The sequence below is a fragment of the Melanerpes formicivorus genome, unplaced genomic scaffold (assembly GCF_026170545.1).
Source record: "Melanerpes formicivorus ecotype bairdi unplaced genomic scaffold, bMelFor1.0.p_v2 SCAF_415, whole genome shotgun sequence".
Lineage (NCBI taxonomy): Eukaryota > Metazoa > Chordata > Aves > Piciformes > Picidae > Melanerpes > Melanerpes formicivorus.
Window position 1 is genome coordinate 81,152 of NW_027142767.1, and position 13,088 is coordinate 94,239.

The 13,088-nt window shown below is 56.9% G+C and overlaps 1 protein-coding gene across 1 annotated transcript; it reads right to left on the bottom strand.

Moving 5' to 3' along the window:
- Positions 1 to 2,110: 2,110 nt before the first annotated feature.
- Positions 2,111 to 13,083, bottom strand: LOC137459815 (hydrocephalus-inducing protein-like). The gene is made up of 11 exons (XM_068170535.1): positions 13,049 to 13,083; positions 11,015 to 11,117; positions 10,211 to 10,415; positions 9,624 to 9,862; positions 8,591 to 8,742; positions 7,047 to 7,239; positions 6,278 to 6,383; positions 5,434 to 5,694; positions 4,677 to 4,819; positions 3,775 to 3,993; positions 2,111 to 2,296 (listed from the first exon to the last, which is right to left on the bottom strand). The coding sequence occupies exons 3-11, from the start codon at positions 10,395 to 10,397 to the stop codon at positions 2,177 to 2,179; spliced, it is 1,620 nt and encodes a 539-aa protein (XP_068026636.1). The 5' UTR covers positions 10,398 to 10,415; positions 11,015 to 11,117; positions 13,049 to 13,083; the 3' UTR covers positions 2,111 to 2,176.
- Positions 13,084 to 13,088: the final 5 nt, after the last annotated feature.

Genomic DNA, 13,088 nt, shown 5'->3' on the forward strand with positions numbered 1-13,088 from the left:
GACAAATCCTGTGGAGACATGGAACTCCAGAGAGGATTGAGTCAGACAACAGAACTCACTTCAAAAACAATCTTGTGAAGAACTGGGCCACAGAGCAGGCATGGAGTGAATATTCCACATCCCCTACTATGCACCAGCTGCAGGGAAGATTGAGCACTACAATAGTTTGCTGAAGACCACTCTGGGAGAAACATCTAGCAGCAGCAACCTGGCTGGTAAATAGCAGAGGCTCAGTGAATGGAGCTGGACCTGCACACTCAGGTTTGTCCCGAAAGGTAGAAGATGATAGAGTTCCTGTTGTTAGAGAAAAGGATCTGTTAGGCAAAACTCTTTGGATATTTTCTCCTTCAGGAGAGGCCAAACCTGTCTAAGGGCTGGTTTCTGCTGAAGGTCCTGGTCACACTTATTGGGTAATGCAAGAGAATGGAGAAATTCAGTGCATTCCCCAAAGAAATCCAACTTTAGCTGAGAGAGTTTCAATTCAGAGTGTTGTACAGATACAACCTTGTGCCCAAAGGAGTAATCCATGAGGCATCTACGGAGCACGAACCCTAAGATCCCTGAGAGCCCTGAGTCACCTGAGAGTCCCTGCTCCTTTTCTTTGCTGCAATGCAGAGAGACAAACTGTTTTCTGTTTTCTTGGTGCCTGGTTTTTGGACTCCTGAATCATCTCCATCTGAAAGTATCCAGAATGGACTGTGAACTTTATTTACTCATTGTAGCTATTGTTTTAGATGAGATGGATAGTATTAGCAGCCACTGGAATTGTTTAGAAGGGGTGGAGCTCAGTGTGGTGAAGGCACATTATGCCCAGAATTATGCCCAGATATCGATACCTGTCCCAGCATGTGGACAAGTTCCCTCTCCTTTCATGAGGGGAACAAAGGCCGAGGCAGCACAGCCCACCGCACACACCCATGGCAGGGGATGCTGGTGCTAATACCAAGTATGGCATCATTCTAGCTTCACGCTTCCTGTAGGCTGCAGCCGATTGTTTACGGCATGCCCATTGGCCAAGTCTAGCTGCAAGAAACCTGTAAGTATTACCCCAACTTGTAAATACGTTGCCCTCTTTCACTTTGCTCTCTCTCCTTGCTCCAGCCTAACCTCATGCCATAGCCTTGCTCTTAAGCCTGCATCCAGGCAGGCCTGTTGAGCCTTGGCCCTGAGAGTATCTCCAGAGGAGTGACATACGCTGAGCACCTGAGAAGCTACAGCCTTGTATTACCAGTCTCACAGGCCGGAAGACCCTGCCATGTCTTCAAGAGGACTGGACCCCTGAGGGTAAGATCTGCCCAGTTGCCAGGGAAGAGACTAGCCGAGTCCAGCAGTCCAAACATCTGCCTCAGCTTTAAGCAGCAGACTAACAAGCTGCACAACCCTGGGTGTCAGCTCAGAAAGTGGGACCAGTGCTTCATCGCATGCCTGCATGATGCCACTGTTGTGGGAGAGAAGAGGAGTCCATGCCCTGTGCTCCAAAGCTGGGACCACTCCGATAGGGTCCCATCCACACCTTCGAGCCAAGCAAAGGGGAAGTCGCTGCTTCATGCAGCCGCACTTCCTCCCCAGGGCTGTCCACGCCGGCCCCGAAGGTCGTTGCCACAGGGCCGACCCCATCCTGGGACCAGCCCTACCGGCCCTGCCAGGCCGATCCCACAGGACCGCTCCCTGCCATCTGAAGGGAGCTGCCACAGTCCTGCCAAGGGAACCTGCCTGCCAGCTAGCCTACATTCCATCTCTTCTCTGCTGCCGTGGGAGGGAGAAGGCTGCCCCCCACTGTCACCATCTGGACCAGTCAGGAGCCAGCCCGGTGACAGCAGACTGCTACAACAAAGGACACAGTGAATCTTCCCCCGTGCTTTCCACTTACTCATTAACATTTGATTCAAAGCACCCACGTCTAGCAAAGTAACCTCTGATGCATTGTAATGTCTCTCTCTAGAGTTAGGCAGCTGCCAATGTCCCATCAACTCGCCATCTGGTGGACAAGCAGTGGAATTGCACCCTTCTTTAGATTCATAGACATTAACTCTGTAAATATTCCAATGGAGTCCAAATGATAAATACTAAACCACTTATGGGATGTATTGCACAACTGTGCACTAGAATATGTACATCAAATAGTGGTTATTAATTATTTTAATAATTAATACAATTAATATTTCTGTGTTTCATATTAATTAATAACCTCTTCATCACACCCCGAGCCAGTGACAACAGCGCTGAGGAAAATCTGCACCTCACGGCTGCTGCTCTCCAAGACAGTGTGAGCTGGTTCTGCCTCTGGCTCCAGCACCTGCAAAGAGAAGAGAAGAGTCACTGAGCAGGGCCCTGAGTGCCAGGCTGATCAGGGAGCCTCCAACAGCAGCCACACAGAGGGGCTAGGAAGGACATTCCCATGGCTCATCCCATGAAGACGGCAGCAGGAGACCCTTCTGCTGTAGGCTGTGTGTCGCCTGCTGACCAAAGCCAGCAGCGCCAGCACTGCAAGCACACACGTGGGAACTGCCACTGGGTACCAGTGCCTGACCTTGCTTTTCCTGGCCCCTATAAACCTAGCAGCCTCCAGTTTCCCTCCTGGAGGCTGTGGGTGGAGAACCCCAAGAATGAACAGCTCCGGAAACTCTTTTTAGGACAAAGGACTTTCCGGAGAGATGTCTGGTGTGGGGCAGCCACCACACTGCTGGGGGATGGGAAGGGGCATTCGGGGGTGGGAGTGAACTCATTTGGAAAGTCTCTGACTGCTCTGCCTCTGCTAGGCAAAACGATTTGGGTTCCAGGTCTTGCAGTGGTTCAGCAGCTGGGGCAGAGCCATCACCCAAGAGAAGTGTGTTGGGCAAGGAAAGTCAAAGCAGAAGCTGCTGCTGAGATCCCCACAGCCAACAGCAGAGGGTGTTGGAGTTGGAAAAGACCTGGATGATTGTCGAGTCCAACCATCAGCCCTGCTCTCCAGACCCTTGGCCAGCTTTGCTGCCTTGCTCAGTGCAGACAACGCTCAAAGCTCAGCCCCAGGGCGCTGGGGGGCTCCTCAGCACACACAGCAGAGTGCTGCTACAGCTGCTCTGCACCCAAAACAAGAAGCAGGAGATTCAACTCCTTGGGAGTTCAAAGGCACTGAATCTAAACCAGATCTGAACTCCAGGGAATGGAGATCTGCTCAGTGCTGCCCAACAGCTCAAGTGGGGGGCAGGAGGTTGGGGGGCAAGAGGATGAGGCCAGACTCTTTTCTCAGTCATGCCCAGTGACAGGACAAGAAGCAAGGGGCACAAACTGGAGCCCAGGAGGTTCCATCTGACCAGGAGAAAATTCTTTGCTGTGAGGGTGCTGGAGGCCTGGAGCAGGCTGCCCAGAGAGGCTGTGGAGTCTCCTTCTCTGCAGAGATCTCAACCCCCCCTGGTTATTGTGATCCGGGCAAGCTGCTGTGGGTGTCCCTGCTTTAGCAGGGCGTTGAGACTGGATGACTTACAGAGGTCCCTTCCAACCCCCACCATGCTGTGCAAGTGGGTTCAAAACTGTGAGCTCCCATCCAACACAGACTGCAACACTTCAGCTCTTGGTTTAGGGTTGGCCTCTCTTGTCCAAGAGACTTCCCCATCTTGTCTGAGCCCTCAGATCCCTGAGCAGCATCCTTTCCTCTAACACATCCTGCTGGTTCCCATTCAGGGATGGATTCACTGTCAGGAGGAGCAGCTCAGCCAGCAGAGATGGAGATCTGCTGCCATCAGCAGACCTTCCTGTGGCAGCTCAGGGAGCTTTTGCTGCTGTGCTTCTTACCTTCTTCTTGACAGGCCAGGTGGCACCTGGGGCCCTTGTGGTATCCACCCACTTGATGGCATGCAGGCTGTCATCCCAGTCAGGGACCTCCTCTGGTGGCAGCTGGAAGGAGATCCTGGACACCTGACACTTCACTGGGTGCTTTTTAAAGGTGACCTCAACTTCTGATCGCAAGGTCACTGTGATGTCCTTCACGCAGCCAGCATGGAGGTGTCCCACCTAGGGAGAAGCAGACAGCCAAGACCAACCTGGGATCACTGGCAAGGGATCACAGGCTGTGGGCGTGGGGAGCAGCTGTGCCAGCAACACCTCTGTGAGGAGAGGCTGAGAGCCTGGGGAAGAGCAGCCTGAGAGACAATCTCTCAAAGCTTATCAAGAGCTAGAAGGTGGGGCACAAGAGGATGGGGCCAGACTCCTCTCAGTGGTGCCCAGGGACAGGGCAAGGGGCACAAACTGGAACCAAGGAGGTTCCATCTGAGCCAGAGGAGAAAATTCCTTGCTGTGAGGGTGCTGGAGCCCTGGAGCAGGCTGCCCAAAGAGGTTGTGGAGTCTCCTTCTCTGCAGAGATTCAAACACACCCCCCTGGCCATTGTGATCCTGGGCAAGCTGCTGTGGGTGCCCTGCTTTGGCAGGGGGGTTGCACTAGATGACTCCCAGAGGTCCCTTCCAACTCCCACCATGCTGGGATTGTGTCAAACTGCATCTTACTGAGGATTTATCTGGGTTTTGATGGAGAAGAACACCACCAAAAGATGCCATGTCCCACAACATGGCCCCAGCAAAGCCAGGGGTGGCATCTCCTAGGTGGCACTGAAAGGGGCTCTCACTGCTCCGTGGTGGCTCCCAGAAAGCTGCCAGGCAGGGTCTGAGCAGCAGGGAAAAGCAGAGACAACCAAGCTCACCTGGGGGCAGAAGTGGAAGGGAGGCTCAGGCAGCCACTGGAAGCGCAGGGCCTGCCCCCTGCTGCGGTTGGCGATGGTGAAGGTCACGGTGCAGGGGGTGCCAACGGGACAGAACCCAAACTGGATGTGATCCCCTGGGTCAGCTGTTGGCAATGAGAGAGAGAGCTCTCAGCATGAGGGGAGAGCCCTCTGCCCCCCACAGACACACAGGACTCCAGCTCTACCTTCTCCAAGCCTTCCTTCCCCTGGGACATGCAGCCCAGGACATGTCTGGGCCTGGGCTGAGATCACAGCGCCAGCTCACCTCCAGATCTGCACCTTCCAGCACCCCCAAGTCCTTCTCTGCAGGGCTGCTCTGGGCCCAGCATGGACCCCTGAGGGACACCAGTCTCCATCTGGACATTGAGCTGTTGATCACTATCCTCTGGCTGTGACTATCCAACCAATTCCTTAGCCACCAAGCAGTCCACCCAGAGAGGACACAAATGATCAGATGTGCTCTCCACAGCACCCCATGGGCTGGCAGACCTCCTTTTAGAGCTCCTCAATCAAAAGCTGCTTCCTTTGAGCCCTCCCTGCTGGCCTGCAAACTTCTCCCTTGACAGGGCACCTTCCCTGGGGCTCCCAAGCAAGGCTGCTCTGCAGGCTACAAAAGGTGACAGCAGCTGGCTGCTAAATCTGGGCCAGCCCTGTGCTGCCACAAGGTGTGCCCAGCCCTGGAGGTTCCTTGCTACACCCTGGCAGCCTCTCCTCTTACCCTCCAGGCTGTCCTCCTCCAGGCTGCTCTCAGGGAGCTTCTGCTCCTCCCTGTCTGCCACTAGTCCCTGGATGTTGTCCAGGGTGAAGTCATCCTCATAGCCTTCCCCCAGCAGCCTGATGGTGGTCTCAGAGGGGTTGTCCAGCACGGACAGGTGGAGCTTCCCTTCCAGGCGTTGGGCCAGGGTGGGCTTGAAAACCACCTCAAACTCTGCTGTCTGCCCACGCTGCAGGAGCAGGGAAGCAGTGTGGGGCTTCCTCTCTGCACAGAGATGGACACCAGGGACAGGTGAGGCACTGCAAACATTTCCATGCTCCAGAAAAGGAACAGGAGCCTGAAAACCAGCTGTCTCTAAGCACAGCTTGGCTCACCAGTGCTTCCAGACCCTCCTCCCATGGTCACAAAGCTGTGACACTACCAGGGCCATCCCTGTTAGTTGTCTTAAGCTCAGCTCAGTGCTCAGCTCTGGCTCAAACTGCAGCCAGATAGCTCCTGCCTTAAGCACAGCTGAGTCAGAGTGCTTTGGGCTTTTGCTGGCTGGCTGTGGGCTCAGGGGCAGCCTCCCTTCAGGCTGGGGACTCCCCATATGCAGCACAGACATCAGATGCTCCACTGAAGTGGTGTTACCCCCCCCAGGACTCAACCCACCACCTCCATAAGAATGGAAAAGCTTCCTAGAGCTTGCCAGGTAGAAATCAACCCTGCAAAGAGTCCATGTGCAACAGCCCCAGAGAGCCCCAGGACACAAGCTATGGCCAACAGCTGCTTGCTGCTTGGCCAAGCCAGCAGCAGGACACAAGTTTTCCCTCTGTGAGTGACCACATTTCATGGGTGATGAATTCACCTTCCCCAGCAGAGTCCTTCATGCCCACAGCTTGGGAGAGGCATTTGGTGCTGGGCCTGTCTTTCAAGAAGAAAACTCCCTCTTCATCCAGCAGGTCCAGCAGCACCTGGGAAAAGAGCAGGACCAGACTGGGGTGGGCACAGCATGGCCCAGGGCCTGAGCCCACACTGCTGCTGTTCCACCACGGGCAGCCCAGCACGCTGCCCCCCTTCCAACACAGCTCTGAGCACAAGGCTGGAGCGAAACCAGCCCGAAGCCAGGCATCCAGAGACACTGGGAGGGGATGGAAACAGAAGCAGGCAGGACAGGAAGGCTCCAGCCTGACTCTCTGAGTTGTGTTTCCCTGAGAAGGTCCCAAAATCCCCTTTCCCAGAGGAACTCCCTTCCTGGCAAGCAGAAGTCAGCCAGGGGCTTCCAACAGACTTTCTGAGGCCCCTTCCCAGGCTGTTCCCTGAGGCAGGGAAAACACAAACCCCAGGGCTGGGTCAAGGCTGGCAAGGACAGCAGCAGAGCTTGCAAAGGAGGTGGAGGCAAAAGTGAAGGGCTGCTGAGGCACGAGCCTCTGCCCACTGCTTTGCCACAGCAGAAGCTCAGGAGGTCGTCCTCCTGCCACAGAGGGGCTCTGAGCACAAGCCAAGGCTTTCCTTTGGGCTCCAAGGGCACCTGCAGAGCAGTGGGGCCCCTGCCCACCCTCACCGGCTGCGCTGGGCCCTCTCCTGCCCAGCAGCAGCCTTGTTCCCAGAGCAGAGCTCCCTCAGCAGCTGCTCACCTGGGCAGGGACAGGGCCAGAGTTCTGCAGGACCAGGGGCAGCTTCTCCCAGGCCCCCAGCAGGAGCCTCCTGAAGAGCAGCAGGGGGTTCCCTCTCCTGTCCTTCAGCGCCGGGCGCAGGACCCTCACCTCCGGCAGCTTCCCCTCGCCGCTGATCTCAAAGCTCAGGCTCTGTGCTCTCACTGCTGCAGGGCTGCAGGAGAGGGGCAGCAGAGCCACTGCTCACTTGGCAAGCAGTGAAGCCAGGGCCACCTGCTGCATTTGCCCTGCCTGGGGCTCCTGGCCCCCAGGACACAGCTCCCCCTTGCCCCTCTCCACCCAGTCCCATCCAAGAGGAATCTGCTCTGCAGAGCCAGAGCCTCCCAGAGCACCAGTTCAAACCATTTCACTTAGAGGAGCCCTGCAGGGCAGCAGAGACATGAGGAGGTGACAGAGGCCATGGGGCAGGTTCCCTGGCTGTGCTGAGGTGAGACAGAAGCAAGGAGCATGAGCAGAGCATGGAAAAGTCTCCAAGGAAGAAGGGGCAAATCAGTGACCCCAGCAGGGAAGGTGATCTCCACAGAGGCTCAGAGCAGGAATTGCTCCTTAGGGCAGCAGACTGATGGATCCACTCCCAGCTCAGCTACTAAAGGGCTGGGCAAGGGCAGGGCAGGCCCAGGACACACACAGGGCCTAGGGCAGAAGAGCTGGGGTCTTTTAGTGAGGATCCAATGGCTCCTTTAGCATCAAAGATCTTCATGCACCCCAGGAGATCCACCAGATCACCTCCTGAGCACAGGAACAAGGAGGCAACAAGGGCAGCTGGCTCAGGGCATGGAAACAATCCTCTGTCCTTGGCATTCTCCAGCTCAGCTGAAGCTGCACACAGCTCCATTGCTTCCTGATTCATCCACTCCCTGTTGGCTCCTTGGCATCAGAGAATCCTGGAATGCTTTGGCTTGGAAGGGACCTTGAAAGCTCATCCAGTCCAAGCCCCCTGCAGGCAGCAGGGCCCTTGGCAACTCCTGCAGTTTGCTCAGAGCCCCAGCCAACTTGACCTGGCATGGTTCCAAGCATGGGGCATTCCCCACCTCTCTGGCCACCCTGGGCCAGTGTCAGTGTCCCACTGCCCTCACAGGCACTGCTGCAGGCTACAGCAGGGCACTGACTCCCCGGCTCTGCTGGATCTCGCAGCTACAGCTTCTGAGTTCTCTGCAGCATCTCTGTCAGCAGGAGAGGCTGAGAGCCCTGGGGCTGCAGAGCCTGGAGAAGGGCAGCCCCAGAGGGGATCCTGGAGGTGAGGGTGCTGGAGCCCTGGAGCAGTGCCCAGAGAGCTTGGGGAGTCTTCTCTGCAGAGATTCCACAGTCCCCTGGCCATGGGGATCCTGGGCAAGCTGCTGTGGGTGCCCTGCTCAGGCAGGGGGTGGGGCTGGATGATCCCTAGAGCTCCCTTCCAAGCCCCTCCCTGCTGGGATGCTGTAACGCTGAGTACTCTACCCAAGGCTACTCAAAGAGCTGGAAGCCATCAGGAAGGTCCCCTCCCAAGCTCTCCTGAGGTGAGTTACCTTGTGTGGACATCGAGGGAGGCCTCAAAAGTGCAATGGTAGCTCTGCACCTTCCGTGGAGTGAAGGTGACCGTGGCAAAGGCCTGGGAGCAGCTGGGCACAGACAGCCGGACAGGATCCACCTCAAACACCTGGCCAGAGTGGCTCTTCAGCTTGGGGAAGCCCAGAGAAGGCTGTTAGGAGGAAACTTTTCTCCATGTGCTGCTGTCTCACCCATACAAGGATCATGAGGAACAGCCCCAGACAGTGTGGCCCCCTTCTGGCTTCCCTAGACAGGCTCCATCTGTCTCGGGGGGGAATCCAAAGCAGTGCTGCCCCAGGGGGCTGCCATCAAGCCCAGGAGTGCAAAGCTTGCTTTCAGCGCTGCTCAGAGCCCCAGCACACATGGGAAGTGGGGACTGCATGGAGAACCCTGCAAAGAACCTGCCCCTGGCCTTTAAAGAGAAGGGGCAAAGAGCAGGGAGCCTAAGGAAAGCAGAGAATGGCTTTGGTTGGAAGAGACCTTTAGGATCATCAAGTCCAACTCTGAGCCCAGCACTGCCAGGTCACCACCAAACCATGGCCCTCAGCACCACAGCTCCACAGCTCTGAAATCCTTCTAGAGATGGGGCTCCACCTCTGCCCTGGGCAGCCTGGGCCAGGCCTTGACAACCCTCAAGGGAAAGAAATTGCTCCTCGTGTCCAACCTAACCCTCCCCTGGCACAACCTGAGGCCATGTCCTCTTGTCCTAGCACTTATTCCTTTTGAGAGGAGACCAACCCCACCCCAAAAGGGTCTGCTTGGAGCCCTGGCTCAAAGCTGAGGAAAAGCTCCTCCTCTGCCTGTGCTTCCAAGAGATGTTCAGAAGGGCTCAGGTCTCACTCCAAAGCCCCAGGGGCCTGGAGCTAAAACCTTGCCTGAGACACACTGAATGCAGCCCAGCTCTCACCTGCCCTGAGCTGCACTAGTCTGGGCAAAAGGAAGCAAGGAAGCTGGAGAACAAGGCAGATGTCACACAGCCTTCAGAGACTCCCCAAGGCCTCCTGTTCTTACCTTGCTGGGGCTGGGTTTGCTGGAGAGGAGCACATCGCAGGGGATTCTGTTCACATTGCAGATCCTGAAGCGTGCCGTGGCCTGGTGCCCAACCAGGAGCTTGGTGAAGATGAACTTGTTCTCATCTGTGAGGAACAGCCCCTGCTGCTCCTGCACTGTCTGGAGGACCTGGCAGAGGTTGCTGCTGCTGCAGATCTGATGCCCCTCAAAGATGGACTCAAGGTCATCAGCCAGGAATGCTGTGAGCAGAGCAGAGGGAGGGCTGAGGATGGAGAATCCTCCCTGCTGAACTGCCCTGCCCCTGCTGGCCTCTGAGAAGCTCTTTCTGCCCAGGGAGCTGCAAACCCCAGCCTTGGGTGGGGGAGCTGCCTGTGAGGATGGAGCTCAGGCACCCTCAGTCTGAAAGGGTTTCTTTTGATCCTTCCATGCATCCCTCCCAGCCTCTCCCACTGGTGGGCTTGGCAAGAACCTCTGAGGATTCGCAGAGAGATGCAAGGTCAGGCTCAGGCTGTCTGCTCTGTCCCAGGACTGAGGCTGGGTGCCGAGCAGCAGCAGCCTGGCCACAGGAACCCGTGGGCAGCACTCACCTGGAAGGCAGGACTCGGCCAGCAGGGTGTAGGGGATGCCAAGAGGGTTGTCCCTGGGGTCTCTGTTGCTGATGTCGATGAGCAGCTGCTCCTGGCACGGCCCTGGCAGCTCTGCAGCACAATCTACTGTCACCAGCTGCTGCTCCCCAGGAAGGATGGAGCCAAAGGCAGGGGACACTGTGAACATGCCCAGGGTGAGGCGAGCCTGCAGAAAGAGTCCCAGCAGAGGCTGATGGCAAACAGCCTCACTCTGAGCATCCCAGCAAGGAGGACCCTGGGCCTTGGCCTCCAGCTGGGCCCAGGGCAGGCAGGGATGACACCACGGCCCAGAGCACAACCCAGGATGAGATGAACAAGCTAAGGAGATGTGCAGGCCTAGCCTGAGTGGCTTAGAGAAAGGAGTTGGGTTGTAAGGGTGAAGGTGGGAGCTGGGGTCCTTCAGCCTCCAGTGTGAAACAAGAGAGCAGAGAGAACTGTGAGAAACCATCAGAGAGGAGAGCAGGCTGGGCAGAAGGCAAGGCAAGGTCATCTCCTGTCCCTGGACTGGGAGTTCAGCAGGGACACTCCACAGCTGTGGCACTCACAGCCTTGTTTTGGCCAGCAGCTACCAGGTACAGATCCCTTCCCCTTGGCCCCACAGCTCCAGGGCTGAGCAAGAGCACAGCATTGAGCAGCTCCTTCCTCTGCTCAGGGCTGGCAGAGGATGGGTCTCCCCCATGCAGCCCGTGTCCCATGCCATGGCACAAGCCCCCAGCCTGGGCACAGCAGTGGAGGAGCCTGTCCTGGGGAGCAGGAGCCACCCACCTTCACAGAGGGCTTGGTTTCCTTTGGCAGCAAGGGCTTGCTCTGCTTGGCTGCAGCAGACCTTCCACTGGAGCTCCCCTGCTTGTGGGAGTCGGAGAACTTCCTTTGATGTGCACCCAGAGGAGAGAGCAGAGAACATCCCTCAGGCTGAGCTCCTCCTGCCCTTCTCCACAGCCAAACCTTCCTCCCCAGGGAAGAAAGTCCTCCTGCTCTTCACAACCCCCTGCACCACCTGTGGCTGTAGCTGATGGGCAGATGGGCTCCAGCAGCAGCTGCATGAGGATGAGCAGGAGGATTCTGTGGCATCTCTCTCCTCCCTGCTCACAAGCCAACTGCACAGGCAGACAATAACCCAGGGCTCACGGAACATGGACTTGTTTAGTTGGGAGAGACCTTTAAGGTCAGCAAGGCCAAGACTGACCCCAGCACTACAGGTCACCACTAAGCCATGGCCCTCAGCACCACACCTCACAGAGTCACAGAGGTGTTGGGGCTGGAACAGACCAAGCACCACATCTAAACGACCTTCAAACACACCCAGGCTTGGTGACTCCACCACCTCCCTGGACAGCACATTCCTCTCCTGACCACTCTTGCTGGGACACAGTTTTTCCTGATGCCCAGTCTGAACCTACCCAGTCACAGCTTGAGGCTATTCCCTCTTTTCCTGTCCCTAATTACCTGTGAGAGGAGACCAGCACCAACCTCTCCACAGCTCTGAAACCCCTCCAGGAGCAGGCACTCCACCACTGCCCTGGGCAGTCTGGGCCAGGCCTTGACAAGCCTCAAGGGGAAGAAATTGTTCTTCATGTGCAGCCTAAACCTCCCCTGGCACAACTTGAGGTTGTGTCCTCTTGTCCTAGCAGTTGTTCCTTGGGAGAAAAGACTAACCTCAGCTGGCTCCAGCCTCCCTTCAGGGAGTTGTAGAGAGCCAGAAGGGCTTCCCTCAGCCTCCTCTTCTCCAGGCTAAACAATGCTAGGTGCCTCAGCTGCTCCTCACAGCCCATGTGCTCCAGACCCTTCCCCAGCTTTGTTGTCCTTCTCTGGCCACCTTCCAGCACCTCAATGCTCTTGGAGTAAGGGGCCCAAGCCTGGCCCCAGGACTCACAGTGCAGCCTGGTTGTGTGTCCTGGCTGCCTGCCACACGCCAGCCCTGCTGTGGGGCCTCCTCCAGCAGGAAGGTTGCTGCAGGCCTTCTCACCTTTTCTTTGTGGGCTCAGCTGCAGCCTGCTCTGCTCTGCAGATGAGGAACTCGAAGGGCAGGAGGCCTCTGTTCTGCAGCAGGAAGCTGCAGGCCCTCCTGGTGCCGCTGGCCATGGCCCCGCAGTCGAGCAGTGCCGCAGGGCTGATGCTGTACTGGCTGAAGACAGCTCTGGCTGAGAGCCTCACTGGGATGCTGGCCATGGGCTCCCCTCCTGCCCTCAGCTTGGGCTCCAGCACCTGCAACCAGGGCAGGGCTTGGTAAATCCAGCAGAGCCCAACCTCTGGCTCTGGCCTGTGGCCACAGCCCAGGTGCCCATCAGCTCATCCCCCTGCTCTGAAGTCCTTCTCCAGAACTGCATTTTCAGCCCCTCTTAGAATCATGGAATGGGTTGGCTTGGAGGAGTCATTGCTTCAATTTTCCTGCAGTCAGCAGGAACAGCTGAGGGCAGAGCAGGTGCTTCAGAGCTCCAAACAACCTGACCTGCAGTGCTCCCAGTGATGGGGCAATGACCACCTCCCTGGCCAAGCTGGGCCAGGCTGGCACCACCCTCAGTGTCAGACATTTCTTCCTCCTATCCAGGCTGAATCTTCCTCTTTTAGTTTCAAACCATCACCCCTTGTCCTGTCCCAGCAGGCCCTGATCCAAAGTCTGTCCCCAGCTTTTGGATTGGCCCCCTCCAGCACTGGAAGGGCCAGAGCTGGCTTCTGAAAGCCTTTGCTGTGTGCAAATAACAGAAGGTTCCCCAGCTAAAGCTTGCTTTCCAGCACAGCCATGTCCTCCTGACCCCCTCAGCCCAGCTGTGCTCACCCTGCCTGCCCCAGGCAGCTCACCTGGCACAGCAGGATGGCTTTGTCCTCAATGCTGATCTCC

Bases quoted from the DNA above. Each gene is read 5' to 3' on its own strand.
- LOC137459815 (XM_068170535.1), bottom strand. From the start codon at position 10,397: ATGTTCACAGTGTCCCCTGCCTTTGGCTCCATCCTTCCTGGGGAGCAG. The intron at 9,863-10,210 runs GTGAGTGCTGCC...CTCTGCTCACAG, and splicing joins GGCCGAGTCCTGCCTTCCAG to CATTCCTGGCTGATGACCTT. The intron at 7,240-8,590 runs GTAACTCACCTC...CCTCTCCTGCAG, and splicing joins TCCCTCGATGTCCACACAAG to CCCTGCAGCAGTGAGAGCAC.